The sequence below is a fragment of the Peromyscus californicus genome, unplaced genomic scaffold (genome assembly GCF_007827085.1).
Source record: "Peromyscus californicus insignis strain IS unplaced genomic scaffold, ASM782708v3 Scaffold_15__1_contigs__length_86483966, whole genome shotgun sequence".
Lineage (NCBI taxonomy): Eukaryota > Metazoa > Chordata > Mammalia > Rodentia > Cricetidae > Peromyscus > Peromyscus californicus.
The window spans coordinates 57,501,988-57,523,413 of record NW_026294447.1 but is presented as its reverse complement, the minus strand read 5'-3'; the positions used below and the strand labels follow the sequence as shown (position 1 = coordinate 57,523,413).

Here is a 21,426-nt window from a genome sequence, read left to right as displayed (position 1 = left end):
CCTGACTCTGGAGCTGCGGGCTGGCACTCAAGATGTCTGAGGTGAACCTCGGACTGCGGAAGGGCCCAACAAGCAGGTGGTTCCAATGAGGTGCCAGCATGCTGAGCAGAGCTCCATCCAAGTGCCGGACCTGTCTTCTGAGTGGGCCGCTCTTATCTCGTCAGCGAAGGCCTCACCTCCTTGAAGCACCTCCCCCAGAGGTCTGACTGAGAGGACTCAAAGACAAAAAATGCAAGCCACACACCCCACCTTGGATACTGTCTGACGATAAAGTCAAGTTTGACAAGCATCCGACGTTAGCATCCCATAAGGACCACATTGCTTTAAAAAGTTGGCATGGAATTTGGGAGGCAGAGGCAATAAGATCACAAGTTCAAGGCCAAACCCCGGTGTCTCAGTGAGGCTCTGACTTAATAAAAACTACAAAAGCAATGGGGATGCAGCTCAGTGGCAGAGAGCTGACCCAGCATACCCAGAGCCCTGGCGCCAAGAAAAAGGAAAACACAGGGGGAGTCTATAAATAACTTGTTTTATCCAGAGTTTTGAGTATTGGAGACCTTAAAACAAGGCACTATTATATATATATATATATATATATATATAAATTCCAGGGTCTAAAAGGGGGAAGTCCCTCCAAATTGTCAGAATAAAAGACGCAATTTTCTAGAGCATATTTTCTTCTTCTCCTGCCCTCCCTCCCTCTCTCCGACAGTGCCTTGCTGTGTACTCACACTGGCCTCACACTCCTGATCTTCCCGCCTCACACTGGCCTCACACTCCTGATCCTCCTGCCTCACACTGGCCTCACACTCCTGATCTCCCGCCTCACACTGACCTCACACTCCTGATCCTCCGCCTCACACTGGCCTCACATTCCTGATCTCCTGTGCTGAGATTACAGGCTCATGTTTTTTTGGTTTTTTTTCCCCCGATACATAAATGTAGATGAACGGAGCGCTGCACGTATAAACACAGAGACCACGTTAGCTTGGGACAGTTCTAAAAGCCCTGGGTTTTCACTGGGAGACCCGGACTTGTGATCAGTCATTGACTTAACTGTTTGGAAACGTCAGCATGGGCATCTGTAAGAGAAACGTAATAAAATAGGACTCCCTAACCTCAGGGTTTGGTTACAAAAAGTGAGGAACTGATTTGATGTGCTCCTCACTTCAGCAACCTGGGAGGTTGAGGGGGAGGAGTATTTGAATTCAGGAATTCAAGGCTAATGTGGACAACAAGAGAACCCATCTTGAAACCAACAGTGCGTGCGTGCGTGCGTGCGTGCGTGCGTGCGTGCGTGCGTGCGTGCGTGCGTGTGTGTGTGTGTGTGTGTGTGTGTGTGCATGTGTACTACAGTGCAGACTGCTTTGTATTGCAGTTACGTGGGATTGTGGCTCAACAAACTAGCTGAAAATAAGCGTGTCATCATTATTCCAACATTTCCTCAAGGCCTCCCCTGGGCAGAGCATAGAGTTCTGTGGACACTGTATCATCTCTCACTAAATCCCTCCCAAAATGGAACAGATTACTATCTGTTTGCTGAACACACAGCTTAGCCTGCACTTAGAGGTCATGTTGAGCAAAAAACAGATAAACAAAATAATATATGCTATTTCTTGCCAGGTATGTGTTCACACATGTATGATCTGTGAATGTGGGCTGTACACATCAATTCCACTGTGCAGTGAACTCGGTCACTGTGAAAATGTGTGCTAGGGCCTCCCATGATGAAGACAGTCTGTTCGGGATCCAGGATTCCACTCTGCCTCTCACAATATAGTGATAGCACAGCCTTTTGAGTAAGTTTAATACTTTTTTTCACTCAGCAAGTGCCCGGTGGGGCCATACTACAGGCAAGGCATCATGCAGAGCAATGGGGAGAGTCACATAAAGGGGCAGCATGGAGCATTGCTCTTAAGGAGATTCATCGCAAACCACAGGCACACCCCGCTAACCACAAGACAGAGAAGAGCCAGCACTGTTCAGGGGTATGTGAACACCAGCTGGGAAACAGAGAACGACCATAAACCTGTGAGACAAGAGAAAGTTTCACCCAGGATCGAGGCTGAAACTGATTTCTAAGGAATAGGCATACATTTCAGTATAGAAACAGGAGAGCCACAGGGTTAAGGCATGACCACAGAGCCATGGCATTCTCGGCACACACAACTCAGGGAGATATGGTAAGGCTCCCAAATCCAACACTCATGGGATACCTACTATGGGTACTGGGAACACGGAGAAGTTAACCCAGTTGACAGCATTCAGGAGACACCTAGTTGCAATAGTCAGCACAGGATAAAGGCCACACTCATTAAGTGTTAGCATTCCCATCCTAGAAAACGAAGCTCAGTCCCTTGAGTGTGCCCACAGTCCTTGTCATACCCCATCCCTGTCCTCAGCACAGGGAGACTGAGTGGGCTGCATTGGTAGGCCTCCCCTTACCCAAGGCCAGCAGGTGGAAAGAGGGGGAACATGAAGCCAGGAAGCTAACTTCTCAGCTTCCCCAGGTGAGGTCACATGGGTCAGCTTGCCATGGCCTCTGTCCCCACAGCTCTATCTAAAGCAGGTCTGGACTGGGTCTGCACCAGGTGTGGGTACTGTTCTAATAGGCTGCTCACACACCTCCCTCGGCCTGTGTAACAGTGTCTTTACCAAGAGGCCCTTAAGTGGCCCAGCTTGAGGTTCCATTCTTCATACCTGGACTCTACAGAATCTCCTCATTCGAACCCTGGAGCCACCCGGCCTTGTGCTAGCCAAGGAATGTGAGGTCAGGAAAGATAAGCAATTCTCCAGGCTCTGGCTCATCTCAGCCGTGTAGGACAAAGCCTGGATGGAACCCAGCCCCACCTATCTCCAAAGCCCATGCTCCCAGCCTCTGCAAAAGTCATCTGTGGTCAGTCACAGAGAAGGTTCTAGACAGAACACACGTCATCTTTTGTGCTAATTCCCAAGGATTATTCATTTGGGGCACGTGCAGCTTATGCCTGTTTATCTCTTTAAATGGCCCTGGAAATTGGAAGCCCCAATCAGGCGTTCATGTCAGAAAATTGTGCCAAACGTGCAAAAGCAATCTTAAAAAAAAGAGGAAGAAAGAAAGAGAGAGAGAGAGAGAGAGAGAGAGAGAGAGAGAGAGAGAGAGAGAGAGAGAGGAAGGAAGGAAGGAAGGAAGGAAGGAAGGAAGGAAGGAAGGAAGGAAGAAAGACAGACAGACAGACAGACAGACAGAAAGAAAGAAAGAAAGAAAGAAAGAAAGAAAGAAAGAAAGAAAGAGAAAGACTCAGAGATATTCCAAGATTGCAGCCCAGATCCTCCCTAGTCCCGGGTCCTACATCTGCTGTTTCCTTTCTTAGTGTCTGAGCTAGCACAGAGAGAATGCATGCTACTGGATCAGAAAGCAGATGTTACGGGATTTCTTTAGCAAACATGCATCCCTCATCAGCTCTCTAAACTGCTAAAATCCCTGTCTGTCCCCCACCCCACCCAACTCCCAGCACAGCTCAGATGCCTGTCTCTCTTCGTTAGCCAAATAACCTTTACTACTGCTAGATGGCTGGATAAGACAGGCAGGTCTCAGAGCTAGCACCTCAGTGTCCTATGCCATCCTCGAGTGTGGCTTCAGTCTGGCCCTAGTTGGGAGATGAAGCTTATTTACTACTGAGAATCCAGGGTGAAACAGCAGCCTTTCGTGGGCCGAGCAGAGGCACTAACAGTTCGTGTGAGCTGGCACACGTCATTGTGGCATGTGACAGCCAGAACGCATGGGTGTTTGCCCCACTCCACACCAGACTTTGAATCTTTAGTTAGACATTCACTCGGTTTGGAATCCCATTGCTTCAGGAGAACAGTGTTTTTTGAAGGGTCCCTAGAGGAAATAAACCATTTACAGAAAGACAATGGTACATGATTGCACTCACCAGAGGATCCCAAGTGTTCAAAGTCCCAGAGACCAAGTAGAATGGCCATCCTGGGGAGGTGGGGGGTGGGGGACAGAGGGGCCTTATTCAGTGGGGACAGAGTTTCAGCTTGGAATGATAAGCAGAGGTCTGTGGACGGACACCAGGCCTGGATGACCTGGTGTCGCTGAGCCGTGTACTCAAACACGGTTAAGATGGATCATTCTATGGCACGTGGGTTTTGCCACAGTTACAATTTTTCTCTGGCTGAGAAGAGTTGGAAGGTAAATAGAACAAGGTGAGAAGAAAATCTGGAATCTGGAAAACGTGGCAACAGGGAGACGGAAGCTTCAACACACAGCTATAGAGGCGGCAGCAGTGACTAACGCCAGACGTCCCAACTTGGTTTTCTCCTTCTTTGTCAGCACTAGGAACTGAGCCAAGGGCATCATACATCCCAGGCGAGCACTGGGAGCCATGATTTGTCCCTTCTTGTTTCTTTAGTACAGGTATGGAGGCCAGGCCCTCACACATGGCAAGCGCATGCTCTGACACAGAGCTACACGCCAAGCCCAAGTTCTAGAGCTTTCTGAGCACACTAAAGCTCCCAGTTAATAGTCCCTCCCTGTAAAGATTGACTCTGGCTCAACAGGCAGATCCCGGCCACACCGGTGCTGAGCCGACAGCTGTCCTCGGCAGTTCCCAGTCTGGCTAGGGGTTAGAGTGGGCACCAAGGTAGCTGTGCTGAGGCACATCTGTCTCAGGGGGACTTCACACGGTGTGCAGTGGTTCTGAGGCATGAGGAGAGAGCCGTGTGAAGAGGGGCTGGGACAGGGCTGCAGTAAGGAAGAACGTCAGACAGCCGTGCACAGTCAAAAATTCCCAGAAGTACCAGCGGCCGGGCCCAAGGGTTTCCTGGAGGAAAGACTGCCACTGGCCAGCGAGGCAGAAGGAAAAACAGACACAGAGATGCTGAGCTTGGGCGCCGTCCTACGGTTCAATTGGTAAGACATCCCAGAATTCAGAAATAAGTAGCACTCCTAGTTTTAAAAGTGTAAATGAAGTGTAATTTAAAAATAAACAACAAGTATGTGGTATCAGTTGTCCTCACGAGTTTTCTGTCACCAAGACACACAACCACACATTGGTTGGTTATAAAGAAAGGAGGTCATTGTGGTTCACAATCTGGAGGTGCAAGATTGAGGGGCTCCACACAGCGATGGCCTCTTGTTGGCAGAGTCCCAAGGCAGCCTAGGGTATGATGTGATGAGACAGGGTGTGTGTGTGTGTGTGTGTGTGTGTGCATGTATGTAAGTGTGGGGGTGGGGATATGTATGTATGCATGTAAGTGTATGTGTGTATGTGTGTATGCATGTAAGTGTATGTGTATACATGTATGTAAGTGTGTGTGTGGATATATGTAAGTGTATGTGTGTATGGAGTGTGTATACGCATGTATGTAAGTGTATATGGGTATGTATGCTTGTATGTAAGTGTGTGTATGCCTGTGTCTGTGCCTGTGTCTAAGTGTGTCCCTCCCTCCTGGCATTCCTCATCTTAGGATTCAATCCACGCTGACAACCTCAGCTACTTCTAATTACCTCTCAAAGGCCCCACCTCTAAACACCACCACTAGATTACCTTCCCACCCTCTGAATGCCTCATAATGGAGATTAAATTTCAGCACATGAAGCCTTGGGAACAGGTGTGCCCAACAATATCCACATCCAGGCTGCAGCAATAATAACACCAAGGCCTGCCACAGCGCACCAGGTGACGGGCAAGAGAGCTGTCTGGGTCACCTACCCCACAGCTCAAGCCCCTTCCTGTCTCCAGTCAGCCCGTCTCCTGGCCATCTTCATCAGACACAAGCAGTGTTCAGTGTGACCCAGACACTGGAGCCACAGTGCTTGGGCTCAAACCCCAGCTCTGAACTTCACCTTGAGCAAGTTCCTTAAAATATTGCACCTATTTCCTCGTCAATCAAAACAGACACAGTTAGGACAGACACTCTAGAGCAAAACTGTGAGTATCAACCAAGAAAATGTACACAGAGTGCACAAATCAACACCTGATGCTTAGAGGCGTACTCCAGAACAGTGGGGCTGCTCCCTCCTGCCCTGCTAAATCTACACTCTCTCTCTCCCCTCTCTCTCTCTCTCTCTCTCTCTCTCTCTCTCTCTCTCTCTCTCTCTCTCTCTCTCTCTTGCACGCACACACACACCAGTGCACACACTCTGGTAGAGAGGCAAAGATAAGAGAACATGGTCCCTACCTTCAAAATGTTCAACCTCTGCTTGGGAAACAGTCACTCTAGGGGGTTAGATATAATTTAGCCCCAAATGCGGATCTGAACACATTTTTAAAAATAATTTATTTAACTTAATTTTTATGTGTATTGGTGTGAAGGTATCAGATCACCTGGACCTGGAGTTACAGACAGTTATGAGCTGCCATGTGGGTGCTGGGAATTAACCCGGGTCCTCTGGAAGAGCAGCCAGAGTTCCTAACTGCTGAGCTGTCTCTCCAGCCCCTGAACACATTTTTATACCACCAAATTACGTCAACTGGACAGAACACACTCAAGACAGGAAAGAAACAGTACAGCAAGCAGATTTTAACTCCTGGGAGCCGTGAGCGAGCACCCACTCTGTCCCTCTCCGCAGCACTGACCCTGTGAAACCCTGCCAACCTCCGTGGTTGCGTCTCTATTAGAGCTCTACACTCCCTGGGGAGGGGCTGCCACGTTGTAGGCATGGGTGTGGTGTGCTTCACAAGAGACTCACTAAGTGCTGTTGCTGAGGCTTTCCTATGATGATGCCCACAACCGGGACTAAAACGTCTTGTAAATGCTATAGCGTGAAAGAGTCCCAACTCCACTGAATCATGTCCTAACTGAAGCATCATTTTCTTAAGGATGTAAAATTCTTGTTACGTAATTTCTTTGGGGGAGGTGTTTAAGTCAAATCCTTTTTAAGGCTAAAAAGTCTGGCTTTGCCAGGAGCCACTTCATTACATCAGTCACTTTGTTGGAAAATAATGCGCTAACACTGTTAACCACCATACTCTTTCGGCAAATGCTTCTACTTACTGATCTAAGTGACAGTGTCCAGCGAGTGCTGTTCTCCAGGAGAGTGCTGGAGAGCTCTGACTCTGTCAGACCAGTCCATCTCCTCATGCTAGGTCACGATGCCGGAATGCCCCTGTCTACTGGCTCTCCAGGGAGGGAGGATTGCTAAGGACATGCTTCCATGTCTTCAGGGAGGCCCTCAGAGACAAGACGCTCCTAAATAGACCCAGTGAACATTCTCCAGGAAGCCCACCCTGTGCCAGTCACTGCTGACAAAACCCTGGGAACCAGACTGGGAAGACCCTAAGTCAAGCAGGCACTTTACCCACTAGCAGATGGATGAGCGCTAAGGGTCCAGGAGTCCTAAGTGTGCACCCTGGAGGACCTTGGGTGCCAAAGAGAAAGAGAAGTAGCTGCAAGCTACTTTGATGGACTCTGTCACTCAGAAAGAGTGTTCCAATGTCTCTTTAAGTGAGCTCATCCAGGCAGCGGATTTAATTACTCTCTACGCTGGTAGCTGGCAAACGTTGGTCCCCATCCTGGCACCCTGGGACTCCAGACACTTTGGCCTGGTCTGCTCAGCACCTCAGTTGCACATCCACATCCCTCACAGACTAACACTAACCCATGAGCTGCTCATCCACCTGCCTCCTGTCTCTGCCTTAGAGGAGCCCTAGCCCAGGTGCTGTCCTGTCTCCCTCTCTCTGAGCCTAAGTGCAGATGATGTCACCCACTCTCTTGAACTCCACCCGTCCTGCATCAATTACCACAACCTCCCCTTGGAGTCCAGCCTCAGGCTCCCCCATCCACTTTTGCTTGCTTTTCCAGCCTACCCTCTCCACTGCTCCTGACGGTGACCTTTCAGAACTGAAAATCCAGCCAGGAGAGGTGACTGCCATCTACAAGCCCAGGCTGAGGCAGGAGGATCACATGGGGGCTGAAGGTCAAGGCCAGTATGAACAAAATAGAGAAATCTCTATTTAAAAAAAAAAAAGAAAGAAAGAAAAGAAAAAAAGAAGAGAAAAGAAAGAAAAAAGAAAAGAAAAAGAACAATTGAAAGTTTGTTCAAGTCATTCCCCTGACTCAACATTCTCCGGTCTTCTTCCAGCTCCCGGGAAGACCCAGCATGGAGGCCCTCACTCCACTCTCCGCCCTGAGCTACCTGCAGCTTTCCTGGGTCTGGATGCCTTCCTGCCTTCACCCCACCGGCCCAAAGTGAGTGGGATGGAAAGACGGAAGCCTCGTGACACCCTGACACCTGCAGTACCCTCCCACGGTTCCTCAGGCTTCTCAGCACAGGCGGTTGGTCACTAAATAACTGAAAACTGTGTTGACATTTCACTCCTGATGAGCACAGTAGGGCTTCCTAAGGGCCAGGGCAGGAGGGCCCAGCGGGTCACTGGAGCCTGGGAACAGTGTGACAATGGGCACAGTGGGGTCCTACATTCTTGTGGAATACACAAAGGAAAATGGACTGCGGGGCCTGAGGCTTGAGAGTGGTTAGGGCCGGCCCTTCAAACCAAGCCTTACCCTGGGAAACAGGCGAGGCTGAGCTAAGGCAGAAGGGATGGAGGGCAGACGGTCTAGGAGGATCCACAGAGCCAACTGACACGTGAGGATGGGAACAAAGCCTTCTGTGTCTAGGGGGACCACGCATTTAACATTATGGGGTGTGTGTGTGTGTTATGTATGTACAAGTCTGTGTCTGTGCATGTGTGTGTTATGTGTGGACCTGTCCATGTCTGTGCATGTGTGTGTGTGTGTGTGTGTGTGTGTGTGTGTGTGTTATGTGTGTACACGTCCGTGTCTGTGCATGTGTGTGTTATGTGTGGACCTGTCCATGTCTGTGAGTGTGTGGAGAGGGGCAGAGATCAGATGTCTTCCTCAGTTGCTCCCCACCTTCTTTTTGAGACAGGACCTCTCACTGAGCCTGGAGCTCACTAACTGACTAGATTGGTGGTAGCAAGGCCCCTCTGTCTGATGCCCTGTGCTGGGATTACAGATGCACACTGTTATCCCTGGCTTTTCACATGAGTGCTGGGGATCCAAATTCAGGTCCTCATGTTTGCATGGCCAGGACTTTACCCTCTGAGCCATCTCCCCAGCTCTGTATTTAACATGCACATTGCTCTGAGCCCACTGTAGGTGTGCACTGGAAATCACACTGCTCTGAGCCCACTGTAGGTGTGCACTGGAAATCACACTGCTCTGAGCCCACTGTAGGTGTGCACTGGAAATCACACTGCCCTGAGCCCACTGTAGGTGTGGAAATCACACTGCTCTGAGCCCATTGTAGGTGTGCACTGGAAATCACACTGCTCTGAGCCCACTGTAGGTGTGCACTGGAAATCACACTGCTCTGAGCCCACTGTAGGTGTGCACTGGAAATCACACTGCTCTGAGCCCACTGTAGGTGTGCACTGGAAATCACACTGCTCTGAGCGCACTGGAAATCAGCTTAGTTTGCCAAGTAGCCTTTGAACCTTCTCCTGCACACCTGCCCTGAACAGCTTTATGCTGCCAAGGCTCCTGAAGGGCCGAAGGTGGGGCCCCTTGACTGCACCCAAGAGGGGGTACCTCCTACAAAGGGTGCAAGGAGCAGAGCACACCCTCAACCCTGGACCACACTCCAATCAGCCCTGGACCACACTCCAACACAATCACTACCCTCAGGGGCCTGCGGCCTTCACCTGGTTCTCTCTCCCTCTGACCCCAAAGCCCTTGTAGGAAACTTCCTTTGAGAAGACCCCAGACTCTCTGGTCTTGGTGCTCCCAGCCTCCGGCCATCACATACATCACAGCCCAGACTGCTCCTGCCAGTAGTTTAAATGTTTTCCAAAAAGCTAGCAGGATAAAGAAAGATGAGCAGACACCCAGGAGTACGCCACAAGCACGTGGTTTTCCACACCAACAGTGTTTTTAGAGAAAGGTACAGTTCTGAATAAACAAAACTGGAAGTGTGTCTACCTGGTTTTCTTTTCTGCAGGTGTGGGGGATGGGGGTAGTTGAGATAAGAGCTCACAGTTTAGGCTGGCCTTGAGCTCACTAAGTACATACAGCATTAAGCTCCTGGTTGCCCCGCCTACGTCATGCTGGGATTACCGGTAGTCTGCCACCTCACCAGCCTTCAATCTGATTCTTAAATGAGTAATAAATAGTATGCTTTTAAAGAAAAACAAACAAAGGCTGGGTGGTGGTGCACACCTTCAGTCCCAGCACTCAGGAGGCAGAGGCAAGCGGATCTCTGTGAGTTCCACGTCAGCCTGGTCTACAGAGCGAGATCCAGAACAGGCACCAAAACTACACAGAGAAACCCTGTCTTGAAAACAAAGTAAAACAAGACAAAGCAAACAAACAAAAACAAATCTCTCCCGAAGAATCATCTCTTTAGAGGAAATACAACTCTGTCCTGACCAAACCGGAGACTCTCCCCAGTCTGCATGAAGAGTCCTGCTCCCAGCAGGACAGTAAATGTGTTTGTGAGTTGTCAGGGGCTGTGGGAGGGTTCCTATCACCAGTAATTATATAGCATGGAGCGTGTATAACAGACTTACTCTTTTTTTATTAGCAATCTTTCTGAAAGCATTTAGACCATTTCTCCAATATTAGAACCTGCCTCCCTTCTCCCAGCTGAGCCAAGGCTTTAAAAAGGATGACTAACTGTTCATTAAAGAAAATGTTCTCGACTGGGTTGGTGCTTGGCTGTGGATCTCTGCATCTGCTTCCATCAGGTACTGGATGGAGGCTCTATGATGACAGAGTATTCACCAATCTGATTACTGGAGTAGACTAGTTCAGTAGAAGAGAGAGAAGAGAGATTCTATGAGCAAGAGGCATCAAGATCATGATGGGGAAACGTACAGAGACAACCAAACCAAGCTAGGGGGAACTCATGAACTGTGGACCAGTAGCTCTGGAGCCTCCATGGGATTGAACTAGGCCCTCTGCATAGGCAAGACAGTTGTTTAGCTTGACCTGCTTAAGGGGTCCCCTGGCAGTGGGATCAAGATCCATCCCTGGTGCATGAGCTGGCTTTTTGGAGCCCATACCTAAGGTGGGACACCTTACACAACCTTGGTGCAGGGGGAGGGACTTGAACCTGCCTCAACTGAATGTACCAGGCTCTGCTGACTCCCCATGGGAGGCCTTGCCTTGGAGGAGGTGGGAAGGGGGGGGGTTGTGGGGGAAGTCTGAGGGAACAGGAGCAGGGAGGAGAGGGACATCTGTGGTTGGTATGTAAAATGAACAGAAATTTCTTAATAAGAAAAAGAAAAAGAAAGAAAGAAGGAAGGAAGGAAGGAAGGAAGGAAGGAAGGAAAGAAAGAAAGAAAGAAAGAAAGAAAGAAAGAAAGAAAGAAAGAAAGAAAGAAAGAAAGAAAGAAAGAAAGAAAGAAAGGAAGAAAGGAAGAAAGGAAGAAAGGAAGAAAGAAAATGTTCTCACCCCAGCAGCGGTGGTGGTGCACACCTTTAATCCCAGCATTCCAGAGGCAAGGGCAGGCAGATCTCTGTGAGCTTGAGGCCAGCCTGGTCTACAGAGTGAGTTCCAGGATAGCCAGAGCTACACAGAGAAACCCTGTCTTAAAAAAATAAAATAAGCCGGGCGGTGGTGGCGCACGCCTTTAATCCCAGCACCCGGGAGGCAGAGCCAGGCGGATCTCTGTGAGTTCGAGGCCAGCCTGGTCTACCAAGTGAGTTCCAGGAAAGGCGCAAAGCTACACAGAGAAACCCTGTCTCGAAAAAAAAAACCAAAAATAAATAAATAAATAAATAAATAAATAAATAAAATAAAATAAAATAAAAATAAAAATAAATAAAGCAAAACAAAAACCAAACAAACAAACAAATCTGAGTCCTTGGAGAGAATGCCTTTCTTCAGAGTGCGCAAGGCACACTTGTGTGTATCGTTTCCCATGTTGTCAGCAACGCAAGTTTCTAGGCAATGAGCTTCAGAGCATGAACAGACTGTAACAGCAGAAACAAAGACATTATTTCTCTCTTCTCATCCACATCCTACCCAACTATTTCTTTTAAATTTAAAAGAATGTGTGAAAGGGACTCACATTATCTCAGGTACAAATAATAACCAATTAATGATCGCTTTTAAAACACAATTCGAGGGATTTTTTTTTCCCACCCAAACACTTGGGCTTGTTTATAATGTCATAAACGCTTGTGGTTTCCTTATGAAATAGAGTCCTTGCTGGGTGGAGGGCCTTGCAACAATTAGGAGTGCCCCTAGGCACTCACTTTGCTCTTTCCCATAGAGGCTTCTCCTTTTGATATGCCATGGCAATCTATGTCAGAGCTCTGTCACAGCAGGAGAGTATGAGGCGCCACAGAGGCTTGGAGACGCCTCTTGGTGTCCAGCTAGTTCCCTCAGGAGTTCCTAGATCCAGGAGAAACTTTTAAGTATTAGTCATTTTGAAAATTTGACCACAAGACAGTCACCAGTATCACAAACATCAGACGTGACTAAGATTATTATCAAGGGGCTGCCACGTTGGCTCAGATGGTAAAGGTACTTATCACTAAGCCTGATGACCTGAGTTCAATTCCCTGAACCCACACAGTGGAAGGAGAGATTCAGCTCCTGCAAGCTGTCCTTGGATCCCTATTCACATGCCACAGCAGAAGTGCAAAACACTAATGTTCATGCGCACACACGCATGCACTCATGTACACGTACGCACATGTAAGGAGAAATGTAATTTTAAGTTTTTAAATATTATTATTAAATCGCTGTTAATTTTTTTTCAGGGGGGAGCCTTTTTTGAGACTGAGTTTCTCTGTGTAGCCATGGCTATCTTGGAACTCGCTAGGTAGACCAGACTCGAACTCACAGAGATCCGCCTGCCTCTGCCTCCTGAGTGCTGGGATTAAAAGGTGTGTGCACCATCACTACCTGGCTCACTGTTAATTCTTAAAGTAGAAATACATGGAAATTAAATTTCTATCTGGATGCAGTGGCGCACTCCTTAAATCCCAGCACTCAGGAGGCAGAGACAAGCAGATCTCTGAGTTCAAGGCCAGCCTGGTCGACACAGTGAGCTTCAGAACAGCAAGAGCTACATGGTGAGAACTTATATAAAACGAACAAACATTTCCATTTCAAAGTGAGAGAAAATGATTCCGAGTACTGGAAAAATCATCTTCCAGCGATACTGAAATTTGAGCAGGCAGGTTAAGTAAGCTTGACCGGCCAGGGTCAGGAAAGAAAAGAAGGTACTGGCCTCCTTGGGAAGGTAGGAGACACACTCTGTCCTCACAGGTTCCAGAGGGAATCTGGCAAGGTCTTTTTCAACGCCTCCTTCAAAGGCAAGAAGGAAAGAGAAGGGCTGTGAGCCAAGGCCAAACCCTTTAAACCTGCACGGTGCCTCCAGACTGAACCGCTGTGCGTGATGATGCATTGCACACAGCACAGGTTATACTGGGCTGTAATTGGAGAGAGCACTGCCTAGAGAAGGAAATTCCTCAAAAAAAGCTATTAACAGGAAGGAAATCAAGGCAAGAACTTTGCCATAATCATGTGAAATACAAGACTTGGGTAAAATGAGAGGCAGTTATTTAATACGACAAGAGGGGTCAATATCATCTCGGATGGGACTGTTAGGGTGATGTCTGGCTCCACTTAAAAACCTCACCAGGGCCGGGCGGTGGTGGCGCACGCCTTTAATCCCAGCACTCGGGAGGCAGAGCCAGGCGGATCTCTGTGAGTTCGAGGCCAGCCTGGGCTACCAAGTGAGTTCCAGGAAAGGCGCAAAGCTACACAGAGAAACCCTGTCTCGAAAAACCAAAAAAAAAAAAAAAAAACCTCACCAGGGGTCTGGCAAGATGGTTCAGCACCTGCTGCCAAGTCTGATGACCCTGTTTCCATTCCCAGGACCCACATGGTAGAAGGAGAGAACTGACCCCCAAAAGGTGGCCTCTGACTTCTATATGGGCACTATGGCATCCCCCAACCACCCCACACAAATAATAAAAATGTAATTAAAAAATAAACATGTCAGGGATGACCATGATGACCCGGGCTGGCCCCTGTTATCCCACCACTCGGGATGTGGGGACAGGAAGTTCAGAGTTCTATTCAGACTGGGCTACACCAGGAGAAGCTGTTCCCCAAACACACACATGCACACACACACACAACAACAACAACAACAAAACCAGAAGTGTCGTGTCTAGAGATTCACATTCACCTGTAACAAGTTAAACAAGGAACACAGACAAAAAGAAGCAGGTGACACAAATCAGGAAAATTGTCTGTCTGTCTGTCTGTCTATCTGTCTGTCTTTTGCTTGTTTTGGTGTTTGTTTGTTTGTTTGTTTGTTTGCAGAAACGATCTCTCTATGCTATCCTGGATCTCACTCTGTAGACCAGGCTGGCCTCGAACTCACAGAGATCCACCTGCCTCTGCCTCCTGAGTGCTGGGACTAAAGGCATGCACCACCAATGCCCTGCAAATTTTATATGTTAATGTTTAGCCAAAAGAAGAGTCTGGAAGAGCTCTGGTGGGCTTCAAACACAGGACGACCCACTACATTTGATTGCTTTAAACAAGGGATTAAATTTGATTGTTTTGGACCCAGGGAGCAAACTGGGGGCCAAATTTTGGCTACAAACAGGACTTGATGGTCTGACCTGTCCAAAGTGGGAAAGGGTTCCAGGTGGAGCAATGAGCAGCAGCCAGTGCCCTGCTCCAGCACAGCAGGGGAAGAGGCAGGGGAAGAGGGCTCCCTATTGCAGCCAGAGCAGCCACATCTGTCTGATTCACCTCTGGGTTCCTGGTCGACTTGACTGTGGAGAATCAGCTCAAAGGCCTAAGAAAACAAGCAAGGAAATGAGAGACCTGCCAGGCAAGGGTGGCGCTGACTCACGCTGAGCTCAGACAGGAATACCTAAGGACCTACAGGTACAAAGCAGGGACATCCTACTTCCTTCCCACTTCATTCTCTCTTGGATCTCACTGTTTTATCAGCAATCGTAAGAAAAAGCGCGTTAGATTTAGATTTCAAGAAATTCAAATAGGCTCATAAACTGTTAGACCCATTGTCACCACAGGACCCAGAAATTCCATTCTTTTTTATCTGCCCCCCCAAAATAAGGACATATGTCCACACAGAAGTATGCATGCTGGTATCCACAACAGAAAAAAAAAATTAGTCTTAATGAAGCCTATCATTGTGTATAAGTAATCTATGACAATTAAAAGTATCTTTGGGAAGCTGGAGAGATGGCTTAGCAGTTAAGAGCATGTACCTGCAGAGGGCCTGGGTCTGAAGCCCAGCATTCATATCAGACAGCTCAGAAACTTCTGCAAAAATCCAGCAGCAAGGGATCTGACACCTCTGCTTCCCTAGGCACGTGTAGTCATGGCGCATAGCCTCACACGGAAACACAAATATGCATAACTGAAACTCATCTTTTTAAACATGTATTTTTTAATATCCAGAATCCATAGAGACAGAAAGTAAATTAATGGCGGCCAGGGGCCAGGGCAACGGGTTACTCTGGGTACTTTTGGTGTGATGACAATAGCTGTTTCCCAGCACCACAAAAATGAACTAATGAAAATAAAATAAGGGTTGGTAGAGGGCTGAGTGGGTAAAAGTGCTTGTCCCCAACACAGATGACCGGAGTTTCATCCCTGGAGCCCACACAGTGGAAGGAGAGAACCTACTTCCTCAAGTTGTACTCTGGCCTGCACACACACACACACACACACACACACACACACACACACACACAAAACTTAAATAAATGCGATGAAAATTAAAAATAAATAAAACAGAATAAAAATTTTTTAAAAAGATAACTACGGTCCACTTTTCAAAATACTGTTTTCCTAACAGCATTAAAAAGAAGTCGTGGGACTAGGGAGATGGCTCAGTGGGTATCCCACGCAAACATGAGGACCTGAGTTCGAATCCCCCATGCCTACCATAAAGTCAGGAACAATGACAGACACACATCTGTAACCCCAGAGCCCCCGGGGGAAGGGGGGGGGTTGCTAGCCATCCAGTGTAGCCAAAACAGCAAGCCCAAGATTCAGTAAGAAAGACCTTGTCTCCAAAGTGAGGTAGAAGATGATAGAGACACCAGATACCAGCCTCTGCCCTTCACGCACCTGCACCCATATGTGCACACACACACACACACACACACACACACACACACACACACACACACAATTTGTGATGTCTAGCTCACTTTACAAACTCCAAATATTTAGAAGGAAAAAAAATGTACAAAATTTCAACTTAAGTGAGAGTGAGTTCCTAAACGATGTGTGTGGACAGCATTTTCAGGAGCCTGGAGGCTTCGGAACTTCCTACACAGCAGCCCTTAGAAAGTCAGGAGGAACAAGAGTAAAGTTGAGAGGGAAGATTACACATCTCACCGCTGAGGGGCGTTTCTCTCCTTGATGCGTCATCTTCCGCCTGTATCTTGTCACGTGACCATCCAGGCGGTAAGTGTGTGTTGCCTCTTCGGAGGCTGACACAGTACAGCTACAGGACATCTGAGTCCCTGTCATTTCAAAAAGCACGAGGCGAGCTGGACATATGAACATGTGTGAGTTCACATATGAGCCTGCTGGGGTCTGGCCATTGAAATGTAAATCTCTGCTTTAAAAGGCCAGAGGACTCTCCTCCCAGTGCTGCTAATGAAATACTCAAATGTTTCATTTAGTTCTTCTTGAGATGGCTTCTCAGTGACCCGCTGCTTCAACTGAATCATCGTAGTAATTAACTGAATGGCATTCATTTATATTTTCAGTTAATGGAAACTTACTGAATAATTTCACATCAACACATACATCTGTTGCCTAAGACAACCCTGGATAATAGCCATTTCTGTCCTCCAAAGTCTCTTTGGTTTTAAACTTTTGTCACTAAGGTAACAAAAAAGAAAGAAGGAAAGAGAGAGAGAGAGAGAGAGAGAGAGAGAGAGAGAGAGAGAGAGAAATTAATTACCACAGAACTAACTCTTCAAGGGAGGCAAATTCAACAGTTGTCTCTGCTGTTTGAAAGTGCCATTATTGTTTAATTTTAAAGCTATTTTTCTTCAGGTTGTCACCTCTCCAGCATGCAAGAGCTGGTTTTCACCTTCCAACATCTTCATTAACCAGTCAAATATCACACCAACGTCTCTAAGCTGGCAGTTCATAGAAAGCAAGCCACCAAAACACTCACAAATGAACCAACTTCATGACAGAACTACTCAAGGACCTGGGCGCCCCACCCCCAAAGAACTGCCCCAATAAAATCCCGGTCCCTATTTTCATCATCAGAGTCAAGCCATCAATCATATGCCCACATGTGGGGCCTGTAAAGGCTCTGTGCCTGGGTGTCGATTCTTCTTTTCAGCCTCAAGCTTTTCACAGCTAACATAAGAACTCTACTAGAACCATGCTAAAGGTTGCACCTACCTTGGACAGCAAAAGTAGCTGTTCAGACATGATTGATTATCAGCCAATTAAGGAAACTATTCAAAGTGCTAATTGAAGAAGCTATTCGACCTACCCGGGAGCAAAAACATTCCCATGAGTCTATACTATAAAGTACCCCAGTGGCCAGCCGAATACCAAATGCAGTCTATCTGCTCCACGTGAAAATTATAAGCTGAAAAAAAAAACTTAGTCTATACAGTCATTTTTCAAAAAGGGCAAATTCCACCAGACAAAGAAAATCAGCATATTGAATGAACCAACACATTCGCTCCTCTTCACCATTCAGAGACAGCTCTGGTTTGCAAACAGGTGTTACTAACAAGAAATGCCTCCCTAGATGACAATTACAACTGCAATGTAAAATTTCTACAGTTGTTCAAGTCTAGAATTCAAAATTTATCCTGATCACGCTTGAGCAAATTCTTTAGAATCCTGATTTCCCCCTTTAACAAACTTTTGATAAAGCAATAGCTCCCAACATGCAAATAAAAAGATGTGTGGTAAACTTTTGTGCATGAATTATCGCACATCATGTTCTGATAAAATATGCAGAACGTCGTGAAAATCTTTCCCAAGCCCGCAAGAGAGACTACAAAATCTTTACAGCATGTATGATTCTATGTATTTTTAAGATGCCATATTGGTAGTGATGTATGTTTCTTTTCTGTAAAAACTGCCACACACATACTCACACACACAAGCAAAAAAAAAAAAAATCTATGATCCCATAAACAAAATAAATAAGGTCTAACACTGTTAAGCCAGGTCCACCCCGGCTTTAGATCACATTTAACCGTGATGATTCCATCCAAGTGGCCCCAAAAGGATTCTGGAGGTCCATCTGCAGTCAGCCCTGCGTGCATCCTAAAAGGGTTTTGTTCCAGCAGTGATTTGTTTGCTGAGTTCTGCATCCAGCACTGTCCAAACAGATGTGAGTTTGGAAGCGAAAGAGCAACACGTTCCCCGAATGCCGAGGTCGCCCGGGCCTCCCGGCTCCCGGGCTCCCGCGCGCGCTTTCCGCCGCTGCATCCGCTGGGGCTCCGGGAGCCACGGATCCGCCCGCACCGGGAGCCCGGGGGCGGGCACCGAGGAGCCCGGGAGCCCGCAGCCGGGGAGAGGCGCGGCCCCGCAGCCCCAGCACAATGCGCCGGCGGGAACCGGGGCTACTTGGCGCGGCCTCGCCCGCGGCCCGGCCTGGCCCTCGCCTCTCGGTCCCGGTGCCCTCGTCCGCCCACCCGCGCTCACCGTTGCAGAACTGCAGCAGCGAGGACGTGTCGTACAGGCTGCTATAGCTGGAGAAGCCGTCCTCCATGCTGAGGCCGGGCCGCGCCCGCTCCGGCCGCGCTCACCCACACACTGCGCCCTGCCGAGCCGCCGCGGCGCTGGCGCTGGGGCCGGCCCTGCTGTGGCTGCCGCCGGTCACCATGGCAACCCGGGCCCGCCGCCGCCGAGAACGAGCACCCGGCGCCCGCGCTGCCCGCGAGGGGGCGGCCTCGGTGGCGTGGCCGGGAGGAGACGTGGCGGGCGGGGCGCAGAGCTGGGCGCGCCTGGGTCCCGCCTGGGTCCCCGCCCTGGTCCCCTCCCTGGTCCTTGCCCCTAGGACCCTCAGCCTGAAGGTTCCAAGGAGGCGCAGGGACAAAAGACAAGAAGGCGAGAAAGCGAGGGACGCTTGCAGCCCGTCCCGGGACCCCGGGGACCCTCTTGCCCACCCTCTGTTCCCCACGCGCTGTCCCTGCGCCCCTGGCAGCTGCCGCACCAAACATGGACAACCATGGTGGTGCTTGCCACTGCAGAGCGCCTCCCTCTGGGCCATGTCCTGCAAGGGGCGTCCCTGTCTGCATGTTCTCATGGCTTGTAACTCCATGAGAATCCTTGTGCCCCAGGAGACCAAAGATGCAGAAAGAGGCCACCCGGTCCTCCTTCTCCAGTGACCACAGCCCGTGTGATGCTGTCACTTTACAGACTAACTTGTGACAGATCCAGAGATCTGGGCTCACCGTTAGGAAGAGACCAGAATGTCATCAAAAGAAAATTTGATCCAAGAGTCAGTAACATACCCAGCCTATACATAGGTTAGTGATCTGAACTTGATTACCCACGGCCAGAAATAAAGATGCTGACAAGTGACAAGCCAGGAAGAAGCAGAGAAAGGAAGACTTGACCAGAGGGTGGGCTATGTCCCCTAGAGGCAAAATTTTGAAGTTTTAGGTATTTAGCTTCCACTCCGTGAATACAATAGTCACCTAATAATAAAGGAATACAAAGTTATCGGGCAACTTTCCAGACCTCCCTGGGGCTCTGAAGTCTATCTTTCTGGAAGTGCCCCCACATACACACTTCATTAGATGACAAGCCTAGGGATGAGATCTATCATTCTGGTACCCAAAGATGAAGGCAGAAGAGAGGTGGCCATGCCTGTTTCCTGTCCTAGCTAAGGAGACTTAGAAAATAAAGTTATTTAGTGGAAACTATGTGGTGGGTGGAGACAGAAGGGCTCCAGATGCTGCTGATTGAACTGTTCCAGGTGGGGGAAGGACAGTGGTGTGAGCAATAGTGCAAAAAAGAAGAGCAGGGCCTGCTGTCAGCCCAGGGGGGTTGGCCTGACGTGAACGGGGGGGGGGGGGGGGGGGGGGGGGCTCACACTGCAGGTGTGAGGAATGAAACTGAGCTAAAAGAAAGGGTCCAGACCAGAAGCCTGGAGGGGAAGAATAAGCCAGACTCTGGAGATGGAGGGACAAAAGGAAGTCTCCGGGCAGATATGTGGATCGGTGGGTTGGAGGGCTGAGGTTGAGTGTGACCTGGACAGCCAGAGTCAGGATCTGTTGTAAAACAGCCCAGTGTGTTTTCAGTGCTCCGGAAATGAGGACCCCGAGGTCAGAGGGAGGAAGGATGGAGGATGGACTTTAGGGAAAGTACTGTAGGACACACAGGGCCGGAAGGATGAAGAAGGTCACATGAGGACAGCCAAACTCCATCGGGACTCTGTGGCAGCTGCAGGGACAGAACTGGAGGACGCTGGCAAAGAGATCGCCCATGAACCTTCTAAAGAAGAAAGTAGAAAATCGGGAGAGGTATTGGGGGCAGAGCTGTGGCCAGGCAGAGAGAAGGGAATGCTGAAAGAGCAGCCAGGAAACAGGCAGCTGAGAGGAGGAAGTGGCCTCAGGAAGCTGCCAGCACAGAGCTTGCAGGAGGTGGGCACTGTCCTCGGTTCTCTGTAGAGCATATTTAGGAGTACCAGGCGGGAGGAAAACCCATGTGCGTGGTGGCGGAGGGCTCCAGGTGACGTGCAGCATTGTGGAGAGGCAATGTAGGGTGGAAGGTGGATTCCTGGACACCACAGGTAGCCTGTGGACATGCACGTCCCAAACTTTGGCAGGAAGAGAAATGAGACTACAGATGTTGGCAGATAGGTCGTCCAGTCAAGAGTCTTCATCGCCCTGCCCAACCCAGGTGAGTCCTCTGCATCTGTAAGAGGCAGGTACTACAGGGAAGGCGTTTCAGAAGGGTGAGATGTAATACCAGTGTATACTCGCTCTGAGCTCTCCTCCCCATTTCCTATGCTCCCCTCTCAGGATTTAGGCTTTCTCCCCTCTGCTCTGCAGTAATACTTGAGGACATATTGGATAGCTGGTATAAAAAGCTGAGACATGGGGCTGGGAAGACGGCTCAGTGGATAAAGCACTTGTCACACAAGGTGAGGACCTGAGCTGGAATGCCCAGAGGGCAGATAAAACTAGCCGTGGGAGCTCCCACTGGTAATCCCAGCGTTCCTACAGTAAGATGTGAGACAGACCCAGGGGATATGTGGGCATTCACGGGCACAGCCTGGCATGTGCAGTGGCCAACAACAACAAAAAAACTGTCTCAAACAGGGTGGAAACAGGGACTAACGCCCGAGGTTGTCCTAGCTCTACACCACAGCACAGCAAGTGCATGCCTGAACACACACAAAAGTGTACACACCATACACTCACACACAGCAAGTGCATGCCTGAACACACACAAAGTGCACA

At 48.9% G+C, this 21,426-nt stretch overlaps 1 protein-coding gene across 3 annotated transcripts in view; it reads right to left on the bottom strand.

Moving 5' to 3' along the window:
* The window catches only part of Eml1 (EMAP like 1), a 110,028-nt gene extending 91,196 nt beyond the window's left edge, over positions 1–18,832 (bottom strand). The window contains exon 1 of one of the 3 annotated variants that reach the window (XM_052738938.1): positions 18,659–18,832. In XM_052738938.1, the coding sequence (XP_052594898.1) occupies positions 18,659–18,725 (67 nt within the window). In that variant the 5' untranslated portion in view covers positions 18,726–18,832. The remainder of the gene's footprint in view (positions 1–18,658) is intronic. The other 2 variants (XM_052738940.1, XM_052738943.1) reach the window with 2 other exon arrangements.
* Between the last annotated feature and the right edge of the window lie 2,594 nt (positions 18,833–21,426).